Source organism: Humulus lupulus, chromosome X (genome assembly GCF_963169125.1).
Source record: "Humulus lupulus chromosome X, drHumLupu1.1, whole genome shotgun sequence".
Taxonomy (NCBI): domain Eukaryota; kingdom Viridiplantae; phylum Streptophyta; class Magnoliopsida; order Rosales; family Cannabaceae; genus Humulus; species Humulus lupulus.
Window position 1 is genome coordinate 49146538 of NC_084802.1, and position 17446 is coordinate 49163983.

General features: G+C 42.7%; 1 protein-coding gene across 1 annotated transcript; it reads left to right on the forward strand.

The window, feature by feature from the left end:
- The first annotated feature begins 617 nt into the window (after positions 1-617).
- LOC133805795 (uncharacterized) lies at positions 618-5172 on the forward strand. Its single transcript, XM_062243949.1, has 2 exons — positions 618-1554; positions 4943-5172. Exons 1-2 carry the CDS (start codon positions 618-620, stop codon positions 5170-5172), a joined length of 1167 nt encoding a protein of 388 aa, XP_062099933.1.
- The last annotated feature ends 12274 nt before the right edge of the window (positions 5173-17446 follow it).

Sequence of the window (17446 nt, forward strand, 5' to 3'; positions counted from 1 at the left end):
TGTTAACATGAGTACCATTTATTTGACTCTCATTTGGTCTAAAAGGTAATACTAGTGTAATGTTGTCAACATGATGAGCAAAGCAGCCAATAAAGCTCTCTATGATGATCATGAGACAACTAAGGCTCATGAGGTGTGCTCATTGGATTCCAGTCATTGTTGGCAATAATAATAATAATAATAATAAAACCATATTTACAAGGCTTTTTTAACTTTCAGCTATAACATTATTATTCACCACTCAATTAAATATTACTTACTAGCATAAAAGGTTACTTATACCCAAAAAAAAACAAAAACAAAAATTAATTATTTTTTTTCCTTCTCTCTCGGTGATTCTCGCTGGAGCCATGGCTAAGGGGGCAAGGAATGTGGGGAAAACTAAGACAAAGGGCAAAGAAAAGAAAAGAGGACCCTCGTCCTCTGATAGTATAATCAAAACGAGGTCGATGGATGCAATCTTGGGAGTTGAAGAACTGAAAATAACGGAGGATGAGAAAGAGGATTCTAAGCAACTGGGAAGGATTTTCTCTACTAAGGAGACAAAGGAGCTATTTCAGAGGCAAAGTGAGATTTGAACCGATTTTGCTATTTGGTTAAGTGCTTCCAACAGAGCTATGCAGGATGTGGATTTAGGTAAGAGTGTTTCATCTCCGATTTTACGATCTGATAATATAGTGATGAATCTGAAAAATACTTTTGGATTCCAAGGAAATGGAATAGAAAATTCTCAGAATCATGTCAAAAGATATGGAATCAAAATAGAACCAGAGGTCATTGCTAAGGAGATAAGCTACTGGCAACCTTCAATAGTTTGTTATGTAGTCAGAACTAATCCTCCGGTTAGCATTCTAGATGGTTTTGCGAGGAGACTATGGAAATATATTTTGGATAAGGTAGGAGTGCTTTCTCGTGGCATTTTTATCATCAGATTTCACAATCTGGAATTTCGTGATCGAGTCTTAGATGGAGGATATCTATTCTTTGGCAAGAAACCTTTCATTATGAAATCATGGAATTCAGTGGATGATTTCACTAAAGAGGACATCACTACAGTACCTACTTGGATTCAACAGGGAGGTTTAGACATCAAATACTGGGGTGAACGGTTTCTCTTTAAGATAGTGGGACAGTTAGGGAAACCAATTCAAGTTGACAACATTACAAAACACAGGGATAGACTATACTATCCTCAAATTCTTATTGAGGTTAGTCTTGATCAGGAATTTCCAAACACAATTGTCTTCACGAATGAATGTGATCAGGAAAAAGAGATTCTTGTGACGTACAAGTGGATACCAATTGTATGTCAAAATTGCTCTGGTATGGGACATGAGACTATGATGTGCAGGAAGAAAAATCAAGTTAAACAGACATGGGTGCCTAAGAAGATTGTGACAGAGAAGATACCAGCGATAATGTCAGAAGAAGATGATGAAGGTTTTCAGAAAGTGGTTAAGGGGAAAAAGGTGCTGAAGTCTTCTGCAATTTCAATTACAGTGACCAATCAGTCTCCATATTGGCAGAGAAACATGGAACAGGAGAGTTACAAGGGCAAAACACTGGAGGGGGGGGGGGGGGGGGGGAGATCCCTCTATTTCTAATGGATATAATTCTATGTTGGAATGTAAGAGGGATTAAAAACCAACATAAACATTGTGAGATTAAGCAATTGATCAATTCAAAGAAGGTTGGTCTTGTTAGTCTCCTAGAAACAAAGGAGAAGAATAAAAATATGGGATCACTTTATTCTAGTTTATTTTATGGTTGGTGTTTTACTAATAATAATCCTTGGCTAGATAAAGGCAGAATAATTGTTGCTTGGAATCCTAGTATGTATTCTCTTGATATTAGAGTATGTACTAGTTAGTTAATACATTGCATTGTTCAAGCATCACATCAGGCAGGCATATTTTACCTTACATTTGTGTTGACCCTCGATTTGGCCAACGACACGGAGTCAAAAATACGACACATAATGAGATGACAATTAAGAGTTTAATATAATGGTAAAGAATAAACACAGATGATTTATAGTGGTTCGGCCCCAATGAATGGTAATGACCTACGTCCACTTAGTACTATTATTAATATTGAATCTCAATGTCGTGATCAAAGAACTAAGGTTCTTAAGTTTCACTAAACTTGGGAGAGTTACAATAAGACGATGGACAATCACACTATATGCTCTCTCTCTGTACTCAGGAAAAAGATTAGAAAACAAAAGTCCCTTCCTTGAGCTATTTCATGCATATTTATAGGCTCAAGGGAGTTACATGTGCCAATGGGCCTTAACTATCCTTAATATCCGTGTATCAAGGTAATAAAGAGGAAATAATCAACGTAGTTATTACAAGATTATAATCTTTTAAGGAAATAATCCGAATCATATGACCATCCTGGTCGTGTCTAATAGTCAGACTTGACGAAGCAATGTGTAGCTGGTCGATCATCGAAGAACACTACCTTATTTTGACTCTGCCACGTGTCAACCACATGTGAGAGATCCTTGCCACATCATCAGCAGCCATTTTTTGGGTAAACATTTGCCCCCCAAGTTTACTTTACTGCGACCAGCATAAAGTAAACTTAGGAAACTAACCATTCGCTTACACCACCAAATCTGTCAGAGCCGCCCCCTTCTTGAAAAAAGTAACCAATCATGTCCAATCAAGTCTTTTTGGTTTCCCAAAAACTTGTCTGATGGCTATTACACTTCCCCATACTTTGAAGAAAGTAATTTCATGATTACTTCTTTTATGGTGTCGCAATCACTATAAATAATACCCCAAAATCACGTTTTCACTTTTTACTTTTCACTCGCTTTTTCTTCTTCAATAACTCTGAAGAACTTCGACCATTTGAGCCAAGAAAATCCCAGAAGCTCCTGTTGCTGATCTAAGGAACTTCCGTTCAGACGCTCAAAACAATTGTGTTCATACTCCTCCTTTTATCCAAGTAAGCTTTCCGAACCCTTTAGTCGTTTGAGTTGCCATGCAAAATTGGTTTTTATTTGTTTTGTATCTGAGTTCTTGACTGAAACTGTCTTGGGGTAAATGGGATATTGATCGATGCTTGATAGGGTGATGAAATAACGTTTCATAGGAGTTAGGATCCAGTTTGGTAGTCGAGATTGTAGGTTTAGGGTGCAAAATCGAAGTAAAATTTCGATTTTTAAGCTAGTTGAAAAACTGGGTTTTTCCCGCCCTCTCGGAGTCGAAAAAGTTTTCTCTGAAAAACTTTTTACTTCCGCTTTTTAATCCGTTTCTCGAAATACTCATAAGAAACTTAATGTTTTTTCTAGAATGCTGCTGGCCGTATAAAAGCTTAACTTTTATACGCGAGCAACATTATTCCCACTTTCAACACAAGCTTTTAGGCTCCAAGTTCTCATCTCCCCTTTCCTATTTTCCGATTTTCATGCAAGATCCATGGGGAGGTGAGAGACCAATTGACGACGACCTGCTCCGTCAAATGCTCGTGGATGAAGAACAGCCGTCATTACTCATTCCGAACATCCCTTTTTCTCGAATTACACCTAACAGACCTCACTCAAACCCTTCAGCCATGGGTAGAGTAAAATCCACTGCTTAGAAAAAGAAATCATTAAAACCTTCTAAAAACCACACTGCCCCTCCTGCGGAAATTCCCTCGACCAGCGGTATAGCTGAGAACACTTCCGATCTAGGAATCCAAGCTCAAGCCCAACTCAAAATCGTCATTCGACCAGATGTCGAATGGTACGTAGCCCCTCCTAGTCGAGTAACAATTAGGATGATTGCCAACTAAATCAGGAAGTATGGGCTTCCTGGGGTAACTCTAGTCCGACCCAGCAGAGACTAACGAGCGAATCTGCCTAGAGGCGCATACAACACCTGGTCGAGGTATCACATTGAGGCATGCGTGATCCTGCCTCTCCATCCTTTTTTCCAAGGAGTGGCCAATTACTTTGGGGTCGCTCCTTTTCAAATTACCCCATATGGATATAGAATGCTCTCTGCACTCTATATCCTTTATAGTCATAAGAAGTGGTCGGTCCCCACGCCACACGAGGTCAACTACCTGCTCGACCTAAAATCCAACCCCAACCAAGAAAACACAGGGTTCTTCCATTTCTGCCACCAGGAAACAATGCGCACTTTCCTGAGTGACACCACTTTCATATCCAATGTGGGGAAGTACCATCTGGAGTACTTTCTGACTACTGATATGGTCGTGACCAACCTGGCCTTTACACAAGGAGGTAATATCTTTGCACCCCGGGTCGTTTATTATTTTTCTTTGATTCTTCCTACATTTCCCTTAGAGATTTAGTGTATTTCAGGCCCATGGCTACGAACAGCTTCTACTCCAGACATGGAGGTCTGATCAACCCTTTTGGCAAGCATGACCGACATAGAGAAAAGTGTCAAACAGCTGGTCATCGAGGCTAATCTGAGGCTGGTTGGCCTTCTGGCGCCTCACCAGGATGTGAGGGAATCTACCACAGGGAGTGCCATCGACACTGAAGTCCCCGAGCAACAATAAGACGTGTCACAACCTCCACCGAGGAGGGCAATAGGGGTGACAATAAATGAACCAACCGATGCACCACGGCCTGCTGCTGCACTGGCCCCTTCAGGGAAAGGCAAGAAGAAGGCCTCAGAGCCTGTTCTTGAGTTGTCAGATGAGAACGGTACTGATTTATTGCTTTTAGATAGTCTGCATATTCCCTGTCACCTTTTCGACAGGGATGGCAACTTTAAATACCCACCTGCTTTAAATTCAGACCTCTTCAGGCCAGAGAGTGAGTGTAGCACTAGTAAAGTAAATAGTGTAGCGACTAGTAATTATAGCTCAGGTATTATACTTTTAATTTCTCTACCCTTGTTTCCTAAACTTAGCAAGTTCCTTTTATTACATTGCCTGACTGTTCGCTTGTTTTTTTTTTGTTTTTTTGTAGACATGCCTGCCGAACGCGCTTTTGACTTGTACGCCAAATCGAAGAGCAAGAAAGAGTCCCATAAGCGCCAGTCTGGGGAGGGCTGCAGCAATCCCCCCACGAAGAAATCTCGAATAGACGACCCTTCTGCGTCTACTCCAACAAAGGAGACAACTCCTCCACCAGCTCCTGCTAGAGAGGCAACTCCTCCACCTCCAGTAAACCCAGATCCCCCATCTCTGGTCGGATAGACTCCTCCTCCAACTCCAGCCGACCGTAGGCCTCCAACGTCCACCGTCCAGCAGTCGGCTGGTCGTAGAGAAGAAGCCTCCGGCAACGACCTCACGGGCGTGGTGCTTAATTCAGCCAAAGATAGGCTATCCAGAATAAGAAAGCATCGTTGCAGCCAGGAGGCGATTCAGGAGACAGCTCTATGGCAGTTGACCAAGTTTTCAACCACGCACTGAACGAAGTGCTTGCTATAAGTTGTTTTCTTTATCGTACTTTATGAATTTTCTTACCAATTCGCTCCTACTAACAGCTTTATCTCTTTTTGATCGCAAGGAGTTCTTACTATGACTTCTGGTTGGCGATGCTCGAGGACGATGACTGCTCAATTCGAAAAGAGACTTAGCGTTCAGCTTAGTGCTGCTGAGGCTCGATACACCGAGCAACTCAAGGCGACTGAAGCTACTCATGCTGAGAGGCTGAAGGTGGTTGAGGCAAAGAATTATGATGCCCTTAAGGAGGTCAAGGCGAAGCATACCGAGGCCCTCAAGGAGGCTGAGGCGAAGCACCTCGAGGCGCTGGAGGTGACTGAGACCAAAATCGCTTCTCTTGAAGAAGAGCTGAAAAAGAAGGAGGCGAGTATTGCCAAGATCATTGCATCTAAGGAGCAGTACAAGGAGACCTCGCTCATAAATTATTGGGAAGCCCATAAGCTTCAAGCTGAGCTGGAGATAAGCCGCAAAGAAGTCAATGCACTGGAGGAAGAGAATGCCCGCAATCTTGAAGACTACGAAGGGGCAGCGTTCGAGTGTTTCTAATTATTCTGGAAAAACAACCCCAATGCTAATTTCTCCTATCTTCCAGACCATATCAGGGAGGTAGAGTTGGCTAGGTGTGTTGCTCGTCTGGAAGAGGAAACAACTCCAAGGTCTCCAAAGATCTCTTTAGCGACCGGTATCGAGGGCGCCCAAGAAGAAGCTGGAGATGCAGTCGATCAGCAGCAGAAATTTCCACAGGATCCCCCGGCTACTTCATAATTTTATCTTCTTATTTTTTATTTACATGACCTACAGGTCATGATGTAAAAAAAAATTTATGTTTGAACTTTTATTGTTGCACGGGAAGATTTTTTTTCTTTTTATTAAACACTTACATCCGAGCAGTCACTGCTCGCGGTGTAAAAGAATTCATTTTGATATTATAATATCTGCATTTTATTATAACAGCTTTTTGTATGACCGAACTTAGCATAGTACTTTGGTTTGATTTAACAAAATACAAAATTTTGAAAAGTACTCTAAGTACCCTAGCATGCTTTCACTTATTTTGCTCATGTGTTTAAATACCTTTCAATATGCTTTGTTTACTAGATGCCTTATATGCCCCCCAAGTGATTGAGGAGCTTTAGGTCCTGAGTCACTTGCCTTGACCAAAACCTGTTCGAACATTACTGCTCAAAGCAAAGGAATTAAAACGAGAATATAACAAAACAACACACGTAGTGAGAAAATACTTATAATAAATACAATAATTGGCAAGAATGACTGGGTGCGCACAGTCCCTTATATTTCTCATAATAAATGGACAAAATATGCCTGTACGAGTGATCAATAAGATCTTACACTTACAAGCGATTAGTCACATGAAAGGACCAACCCTTTTTCATAACTTGTAAAAAATAAAATTAACACAATCCAATTATTTAAGAAGAATTGTTCATTGATAGTACTTGCGCAAGTGTTCTCCACTCCAATAACGAGGAATGAGATCTCCATTTAAGCGAGCAAGTTTGTAGGTGCCTAGATGGAGGACTTCTTCAATCTAGTATGGCCCTTCCCAATTAGGTCCGAGTACTCCAGCAGCCTGGTCGCGGGTGTTTAGAAAAACTCTTTGAAGTACTAGATCTCTGAGATTGAATTTCCTTTCACGCACTTTAGAATTGAAACACCAGGCGACTTTTTGCTGGTAAGCAGCTACTCGCAGTTGGGCTTGCTCACGCTTCTCATTGATCAAATCCAGGGATTCCATCAATAGTAGACTATTAGAGCCTTGATCGTACGTTATTCTGTGATGCAAAGGTGGATCTAACTCAATAGGCAACATAGCTTCGTACCCATAAGCCAAGGAAAATGGGGTATGGCCTGTTGCTATTCAGTGGTAAGTTCTGTACGACCAAAGGACTTCGGGCAACTGTTCTGGCCATGCCCCCTTAGCTTCTTCCATCCTTTTCTTTATAGTATCCATTAGAGTTTTATTGACTGCTTCGACTTGTCCATTTGCTTGGGGATGAGCGATTGAAGAAAATCTTTTGATAATCCCATGCCATTCGCAAAAGTCCGTGAATAAATCACTATCAAACTGCGTGTCGTTAGCTGAGATGATTTTCCTTGGCAATCCATAGCGACAAACGATGTTTTTGACCACAAAATCCAGCACCTTCTTGGTCGTTATGGTTGCGAGTGGCTTGGCTTCGGCCCATTTAGTGAAGTAATCGATGGCAACCACAACATATTTGACGCCGCCCTTTCCTGTGGGCAGAGATCCAATTAAATCTATACCCCAAACTGCAAACGGCCATGGACTTTGCATCTGTTTCAGCTCATTAGTGGCTGCTCGTGGGATTTTGGAGAACCTCTGGCACTTGTTTCATCTCTGCACGAATTCCATCGAGTCTTCATTCATTGTTGGCTAGAAATACCCTTGCCTCAGGATCTTTTTTGACAAGCTTTGCCCCCCAGCGTGGTCCCCACAAAAGCCTTCGTGTACTTCTTTCATCAATTCCTTGGCCTTCTCTTTCGAAATACATCTGAGGATTGGCATTGAGTATCCCCTTCAGTACAAGATTCCATCGACCAGGATATACCTAGCAACCTGCCGCTGAAGGGTCCTGGCTTTGTTTCTATCCGTTGGTAACACACCTTGCGTCATATACTCTATGTATGGTGCCATCCATGTACCTACCATCTAAATAACCAGAGTGGTCTCCTCTGCTTGGATGCTTGGCACAGATAGTCGTTCAACTGGCACTATGTTCAGAGTATTAGCATCTTCGCACTTGCTAAATTGGCCAAAGCATCAGCATTTGAATTCTAGTTGCGAGGTACTTACTGAAGAGTGTACTTGTCAAACTGTGCCAATATATCCTTTGTTTTGTTTAAGTAAGCAACCATCTTTAAACCTCGGGCCTGGTATTCCCCCATGACTTGATTTACTACTAGCTGAGAGTCACTGTAGACGTTAAGTACCTTTATATTCATGTCCCTGGCTAACTGTAACCCAGCGAGCAACGCTTCATACTCAGCCTCGTTGTTAGAAGCAGTGAAGTCAAACCTGATTGCGCAGTGAAATCGATGTCCTTCAGGCGTAATCAGAATCACCCCTGCCCCTGCGTGATGCTCATTAGAGGAGCCGTCTATAAATAGCTTCCATAAGGGAGTTTGGTTATGAGACTCAGGCTCTTTAGGCTCTTCGAGCTGCTTTCTATCTGAAAGTCCAATGAACTCTGTAATTAAGTTAGCCAGGGCTTGCCCCTTTATCGTTGCTCGCGGTAAGTAAGAGATATCGAACAACCCAAGTTTGATTGCCCATTTCAATAATCTGCCTGCGACCTCTGGCTTTTGCAGAACTTGCCGTAGAGGCTGGTCGGTCAAAACTGTGATTGGGTGGGCTTGAAAGTAAGGCCGCAACTTCCTAGAGGCCAAAATTAAGCAATAGGCTAACTTTTCAATAGGTGGGTATCACAGCTCCGCCCTAACTAGCCTTTTGCTTACGTAATAAACAAACTTATGTACGCCTTCTTCTTCTCTTACTAAGACAATACTAGCAGCGTACTCTGTGATCACCAAGTAGACAAACAAAGTTTCCTTATTGACCAACTTCGATAGAATGGATGGTTGTGCCATGTGAGTCTTCAATGCTTGGAAAGCCTGCTCGCACTCCTCTGTCCATTCGAATTTTTTGTTGCCTTTAAGTGGATTAAAAAATGGGAGGCACTTGTCCATTTATTTGGAAATAAATCTACTTAGAGCAGCAATTCTTCCGGTCAGACTTTGAACATCTTTGATCTTTGCTGGTGATTTCATGTCGATCAGGGCTTTGATCTTCTCGGGATTGGCTTCGATTCCTCTCGAGTTTACTATAAATCCCAAGAACTTTCCTGATCATACTCTGAAGGAGCATTTGAGGGGATTTAACTTCATCTGATATTTGTTCAAGACGTTGAAACATTCCTGAAAATCCTTTATATGCCCTTTTGCCTTCTTCGACTTAACCAGCATGTCATCGACATAAACCTCCATGTTTATTTCGATTAGCCCCCTCAACATGTGGTTGACCAGTCGCTGGTAAGTCGCACCAGAGTTTTTCAGACCGAAGGGCATTACTTTATAACAGTAAATTCCCATGTCAGTCTGAAAGCTAGTGTGATCCTCATCAAGAGGATGCATACTAATCTAATTATACCTGGAGTGTGCATCCATGAAAGAGAGAATCTCGTGCCCTGCAGTGGCGTTGACCAGTTGGTCGATCCTGGGGAGTGGGAAACAATCTTTCGGGCAGGCTTTATTGAGGTCTGTGAAATCCACGCATGTTTTCCATTTGCCATTCGGCTTGGGAACTAACACGGGATTAGAGACCCATGATGGATAAAATGCTACCCTGATGAATCCATTCTCCTTGAGCTTCTCGACTTCTTCTTTTAAGGCCTTTGATTTATCTTTGTCGAGCAACCTCCTTTTTTGTTGTACTGGTGGAAATTTTTTGTCTATATTAAGGACATGGCTAATGACTGTAGGGTCTATTCCGACCATGTCTTTATGCGACCAGGCAAAGACCTCCTGGTTTTTCTTCAAAAATTCCACCAACACTTGTTTTGTTGTTGTCTCTAAGTTTTTACCGACTTTCACAACCCTGGTCGGATTTTCTTCATTGAGTTGGACCTCTTCAAGGTCCTTGATGGGTCCTATCTCTTCCTCAAAATCCCCAAAGTGAGGATCCAAGTCTCTATCCTCACTTTGGGCAACGCCTTATTTGGTGACATTATCACCTGATTGGACATGTTCATCAAAAGCCATTTGCAACTCTATTTTGGGAACCTCCCTCGACATACCTTTCTTCGCTTTAGTTATCGAGGTGTTGTAGCATTCCCTTGCTTCTCGCTGATTTCCCAGCACGCATCCTACCCCTGCGACTGTTGGGAATTTCATGGCAAGGTGCCATATTGAAATGACGGCTCGTAGGTCGACCAGAATTGGCCTCCCAATTACAACATTATATGCCGAAGGACAATCAACTACTATGAAAGTAGTGAGTAATGTCCTGTTAGCAGGTGCAGTGCCTGCTGTCACTGGGAGCCTAATTGACCCAGTTGGGGCGAGCCCTTCGCCAAAAAAACCATAGATGGTTTGGTTGCATGGCTCCAGGTCCTTGATGGACAGCTCCATTCTCTCCAGTGAAGACTTGTATAGGATGTTGACCGAACTTCCTGTGTCAACCAACACCCTCTTCACCATCATGTTGGCAATTTGCACATCCACGACCAGCGAATCGGAGTGTGGGAATCGTACGTGCTGGGCATTGTCTTCAGAGAAGGTTATCAATTCCTCCTCTGTTCGAGCCTTCTTTGATGCTCGATCCTCCACACTCATCATCTCAATGTCCTGGTCGTGGCATAGGGTTCAAGCGTATCGTTCCCTTGCCTTCCCACTATCCCCTGAAAGATGTGGGCCGCCATAGATGATGAGTAAAGTGCCTGCCACAGGAGCTAGATGTAAAGGTGGCGAGCATTGGCGTACAGGCACTTTCTCGTTGCCACCTTGGGCCTCTCGTTGAGACCCTCCTATGGCTCGCACATACCTTCTTAGATGTCCCTGCCTAATCAGGAACTCAATTTCGTTTTTCAACTGGTTGCATTCGTTAGTGTCATGCCCGTAGTCATTGTGAAAATGACAGAATTTTTTCGTATCTCTCTTAGAGATATCCTTCCTTATAGGTGCATGTCGCTTGTAAGGCACGTTTGAGCTGGTCACCTGGTAGACTTCCGCTCGACTTTCGACAAGTGTCGTGTAGTTGGTGAATCTTGGATCGTATCGATTGCCTTTGGGGCATTTATTCTCAGAAGCTGAGGGCTCATTGCTTGCCCGTTTTCCACCATTCCTAACATTTCCATTGCCATTGGCGGCCTTGGCCAGCTCTTCCTTTGGCCCCTTATCTTTCGTTGGTGATTTCCCCTCATTGGCGATTACCCCATTCTTTCTTAGGCTACTCCAGAGGGGTGAATGGTACCTAACCCCAGCAGTTAGGGCCATCATCTTGCCTTCATCACCCACTATCTTGGCTTCAGCTGCTGCTCGCATGAAGCGCTGGAAATATTCCTTTAAGGGTTCTCCCTCCTTCTGGCGTATATTGACCAGCTGTGTAAAGCCTTGGATAGCCAAGACCGTTACACTGTGTGTTTATAAAAGTGCTAGACTTGCTAATCAAGTCGTTTAATTAAGAACGTGTTATTGAAACTATAAAGGAACTATAAAGGAACGTGTTACTTGGCCTTAAAAGTCACATTTCTTATAAGAAACATTTCCTGTTTACACGGGATCCCAAAATAATAGGTTTAAAGCCATTTACAAAAGATTCACGATCTAAATACGAAATTAGCCATACTAAGGCAAAATAGACGGTTCAGCGATCCCTGTCCTGATCCACTCCTCGGCCAAAGCGACCGAACAGCTGGCTATGTACATTCAACCTCCAATCTCTCCATCTCAGGACTGGTCTAACTTGCCTTTGCCTTTACCTGCACCATGTGCACCCGTGAGCCAAGGCCCAGCAAGAAAACACAATAACAGAGCATAGGCAATCAACAGATAATCCAATATCTCACATTGCATAAACATGTTCTCAATCATATAAACATTCAGAATAACCAAGTATTCAACATATTAACATATCAATTCATATCATATATCAATTTACAAATGATAACTAGGGTTAGCGCCCTCAGGCCGCACCCTCCGTTATCCCACTGACTCCGGCCCGCTTAAACCGAGCTCAGTGAATATTAAGCTATCCTCGGCTACCAGTGGCCAAGCCGCGCCCTGTGCACAAATATTGTGTACGACACTCTTAGGCCGCTATCACATGTCCCATGGAATAATACCATCATTGACATTATACATATATCGGGAGCACTTAGTCCCATCACAAACATATAACCGGGTGCAGTTTTCTTACCTTTAGATTCGCTAGCTCTGATCACTTGACTCCTTGAGCACGATCCCTCTCGAGCTCTAGCGCTCACCTAATCACAACCATAGGTCAAAGTCATCACCAAACCTCAAGTCCAAAACCTAGCCTTGAGACCAATCCCGAGCCCCCGGGAAGTCCTAATTCCACCAAACAGGGTGGTGGAATTGAACCCTGAACCCTTGGTCAAAAACCCTTGTAAATAACCCTAAAATCCCTTTCTGGAAATAGGGCAGCGCTACAGCGCTCTAAGGAGGGTGCTACAGCACTACAAGTAGAACCAAAATCCCCCAGAAAGCATGGCCTAGCGCTGTAGCGCTAGTCACAGACAGCCAACATCCCATTTTCCCTTCTTGCGATTTTCTCGAGCCAAACTTGACCAAAACTTCTCCAAACCTTCACCAAACTCAAAAACAAGCTTATTAACACACTCCACCCATCCCAAGCATCCCAAATACTCAAAACCCAATCACATGCATCCCTAATCTCAAAATTCACCATAGTTGCTCATAGACTTCAGAAACTCAGCAAAACAGTCAGAACTTCATAGTTTAAAGCTTAGAATTTTATACCTTTGATGGAAATTCGACTTTGAGTTAGCTTCTAGACCTCCTTAGATTGATCCTTCTAAAACCTTGGCTTGAATTCTGCTAAATTTCCCATCAACTCAGCTTAGACACCATAGCTTAAACCAGCCAAACCAAAAACTGAAAACTCTAAAGGCTTACCTCAAATATTGATGTGATCTTGATAATCCTTTACCAGCCCTTCAAGCTTAGCTTAGTACTCTTGTTTCTTAGCCTAACCTAGCTCCCTTCTGAGTCTTGCTCCAAGAAAATTGAAGAGAAATGGTGAGAGAACCACAAACCGACCCTTTGAAGAAAACTGCTCTGTTTTCTCCCTTTTCTTTTTCTTTCTTTCCACAACCTTCTTCCTTTTTCTACAATTCCCACTAAGTATAAAGCCTCAACATACTTATCTCTGAGAAGCCAATTGACCGTAATGCCCTCCCTTTTAATCTAAATCATTCAATCCACTTAGGGGCATTTTGGTCATTTCACCCCAATTCCCGCTAATTCCTTGAGTGTCTCTAATATTTTCCGCTTACCTCCCGATACCTAATTAATCACCAATTATATTCCTCAATGTCAAAATAGACTCCAATATACTCACTAAATTCCCATTTATACCCCAAGGCTCACCCCGAGCCGGGTATAAATCCCCGCCATAACTTTTTCGCTAATCTGCTCACTAGGATTGTCTCAAGTCACAGATCACAGATATATCTACATAAAAATGTCATCTCAACAATTATCACATATATATACTGTTATGCCCGCAACGGGCCAAAATTACGATTATGCCATTCTAACCAAATCAGGGCCTGCATGCATACTAATACACATAGTCATGCATCTCAAATATTCAAATAGTCATATAACATGCTTTAAATCATTAAATCACGTATAATTCCCATTATGCCCTCCAGGCACACTAATCAAGGCCCTTAAGCCTTATTAGCGAATTTGGGTCGTTACAAGTTGGTTGGCCTCTGTAGGGTGTATGCGACCGGCATAGAATTGTCTGTAAAATTCCTTCACGAACATCTCCCAAGATAATATACTAGCAGGAGGGAACTTAAACAACCACTCATGGGCGGTGTGAGAAAGTGTCGCGGGGAAGATCCTGCAGCGGGCATCTTCCAACACTTTTTGTATCTCAAACTTGTTAACGTGAGATACTAGGTCTCCGTACCCATCAAAGTTCGGCAGTGTTGGCATCTTGAATTTACTGGGGTTTTAGTTGCAGCAATCCTCTGTACAAAGGGAGTGCCCCTCCTCTTATCGTACTCTATGTGGGACGTCCGTCCCCCGACCAGCTGTTGTACTGCTTGGTTCAGAGCATCAATCTGAGCTTGAATCGCTTCTGTGACCGCAGAGGTGACCTATGCCAGGGGAGCGTACTCATCATGCCTTTCACGATGGTCATTGAGTACGTCCCTTAAATCGTCATCCCTGCGTCTCTGCTCACTAACTCCTAGCCGATCAAAGATGTTCTGCTGCCTGGGCTGCCCCCAGCGTTATGGCTAGCTGGCCTATTTTCCCTAGGTAGGGGGTTCTACCTCTGCCTCTTTCCTCATTCCTCCGACTAGCATTTCCTTGCCAGAGTCAGCTTCATTGTAATCGTAGCTGTCTCTAAACAGGGGCCAGCTACGGCGTGACCGACTGTTCACGCTATTTCTTCCTCGGGCTGGAATTTCCCGAGCGTCTGGGGGAGGCCTGCGCTGGTCGTTGGATCCCCGTGCATTGTTATGCCGTGAGGGGCCCCTGATTGTAGAGCCTGACTCGATGTTCCTTCTGTTGGCAGAAGGACGCTGTCCCCTGCTCAATGGATTCAACTCTTCGTCCCCCGGGCATCTAGGGCTGCAAGGCAACTGCCCGACCCTATTCTGCCTCATGCGGTGGGGATTGCCTCGACCAGCCTGAGATGGAGCCTTCTGCTCAGGATCCCTAACTGGGACATCATCTTGAGCCACAGGTGGCTGCTCCGACCTTTGAGGGCTTGCTGGCTGGAGGGAGGACTAGGATTGGGAGCTCTCTGAGGCGGCGCACTCGGTGGCTGATCTAGCTGAGAGGCTGGCACAGCCTGACTCTGAGCCAATTGGATGGCTGCTTTGAGAGCGGCCATGGCATCCCTCTGCCGTCGGGCCATGTTCGCTTGCTGCTCACTCAGCTCCTGGCACTAGCGTTCAATTTCTCTTGGCTGCAGTGCCATTGTCTCCGCAGCATTCTCCTGATTGGCCCTCAGATTAGCCAACCCGCCCTGCAACACCCCCAATGTTGCCCTTAACAGTTCTGAATCTAACTCCTCCTCTTCAAACTCTAAATGTGGTTCATTCTCAGCCACATTTGGGGGAGGAGGTTGGGATGATGCAGTACCAGCGGTCTATCCAGCTCTCTTGGATGTCTTTGCCATTAGATTTTCTTACAGTTTTTTTATCAATCTCTCAATGAAAGCAGCAAAATGTTGACCCTCGATTTGGCCAACGACACGGAGTCAAAAATTCGACAGATAATGAGATGACAATTAAGAGTTTAATCTAATGGTAAAGAATAAACACAGACGATTTATAGTGGTTCGGCCCCAATGAATGGTAATGACCTACGTCCACTTAGTATTATTATTAATATTGAATCTCAATGCCGTGATCAAAGAACTAGGGTTCTTGAGTTTCACTAACCTTGGGAGAATTACAATAAGATGATGGACAATCGCATTATATGCTCTCTCTCTCTCTCTGTGTGTACTCAGGAAAAATATTAGAAAACAAAAGTCCCTTCCTTGAGCTATTTCATGCATATTTATAGGCTCAAGGGAGTTACATGGGCCAATGGGCCTTAACTATCCATAATATATGTGTATCAAGGGAATAAAGAGGAAATAATCAACGTAGTTATTACAAGATTACAATTATTTAAGGAAATAATCCGAATCATATGACCATCCTGGTCGTGTCTAATAGTTAGCTTGACGAAGCAATGTGTAGCTGGTCAATCACCGAACAACATTGCCTTATTTTGACTCTGCCACGTGTCAACCACGTGTGAAAGATCCTTGCCACGTCATCAGCAACCATTTTTTGGGTAAACAATTTGTGTATGGATTTAATGATGAGCTGAACAGGGAAAGGTTGTGGCAAGATATAAAGGGACTGGCCTCTCATATTGATGAGGCATGGATGATACTCGGGGACTTCAATGAGATACTTAATCAGAATGAAAGAATAGGTAAAAAGGTCACCAAAAAACCTTCTCCAAGCTTTCGAGATTGCATGATACATTGCCAAATGGAATATCTAAAATTCTAAGGGTGCTTCTATACTTGGAATAATAAGCAACAACCTGATGAACAAGTGTGCTAAAAAATAGATCGTGCTATGGTCAACTCGAGATGGACATACACTTTTCTGAACTCAGAAGCAGTATTTCTTCAAGAAGGTAACTTTGATCACAACCCTATTCTTATATCCTTTTACTTGGAGGTGAACCTGGGGAAGAAGCCTTTCAGATATTTTCGAATGTGGAAGGAGGCTTCAACTAATGCGAACAAAGTTAGAACCAGTTGGAATTAACCAATTATAGGTACTGAGATGTATAAGCTGGTTAAGAAATTAAAGAGATTGAAACAGGTTCTCTTGGACATTAATAGAGAATGTTTCAATGATATTAAAAAGGCAGAGTTTCAAGAAAAACAAAGTATGATGGAAATTAAAGAAAACTTGCACAAAGATCCACTCAATGTTAATATTATGGAGCAGGAAAAATTGGTTAGGGATAAGTATATACAGCTTCATAAGGCCTATATTTTGTTTTTAACACAGAAAGCTAAAGCAAATTGGGTTCTAAATGGAGATGAAAATACTTCTATTTTGCATGCTTCCTTGAAATCTAGAAGAACTAAGAATATAATTCACTCAATTAAGAATGAGGAAGGCATTTGGGTAGACACAACCGATGGAGTTAAAGTTGCAACTCTGGAGTACTATAAAAGCCTGTTGGGGACAACTATGAATAACATAATGAAAATTTCCCAGTCAATTGTGGAGTTAGGGCCTATAATTTTTTATGCTCATATTCGGTTACTTCAGGCAGAATTCACAACATAGGAAGTTAAAGAGGTAATCTTCTCAATTCCAGGGATGAAGGCACCTGGTCCGGACGACTTTAGTAGTTTTTTCTATCAAGATAATTGGGATTTGGTTGGTTCTGAAGTAAGTGCTGCTATCCTATCCTTCTTAAACATTGGAAATCTTCTTAAAGATATTAATGCAACGTCTATCACTCTCATTCCAAAGACAAAATGTCCTGATAATGTGACTAATTTCATACCTATAGGCTATTGTAATGTGATATACAAAGCAGCTTCGAAGATGATCTGTTCAAGGCTTCACCAAGTACTACCTGATTTAATTTAGGAGAATCATGGGGGATTTGTTCATGAGAGATATATAGCTCATAACATCATGCTCTGTCAAGATCTAGTTCGTCAATATGGAAG

Bases quoted from the DNA above. Each gene is read 5' to 3' on its own strand.
- LOC133805795 (XM_062243949.1), top strand. From the start codon at position 618: ATGCAGGATGTGGATTTAGGTAAGAGTGTTTCATCTCCGATTTTACGA. The intron at 1,555-4,942 runs GCAAAACACTGG...GTTTTTTTGTAG, and splicing joins GGAACAGGAGAGTTACAAGG to ACATGCCTGCCGAACGCGCT.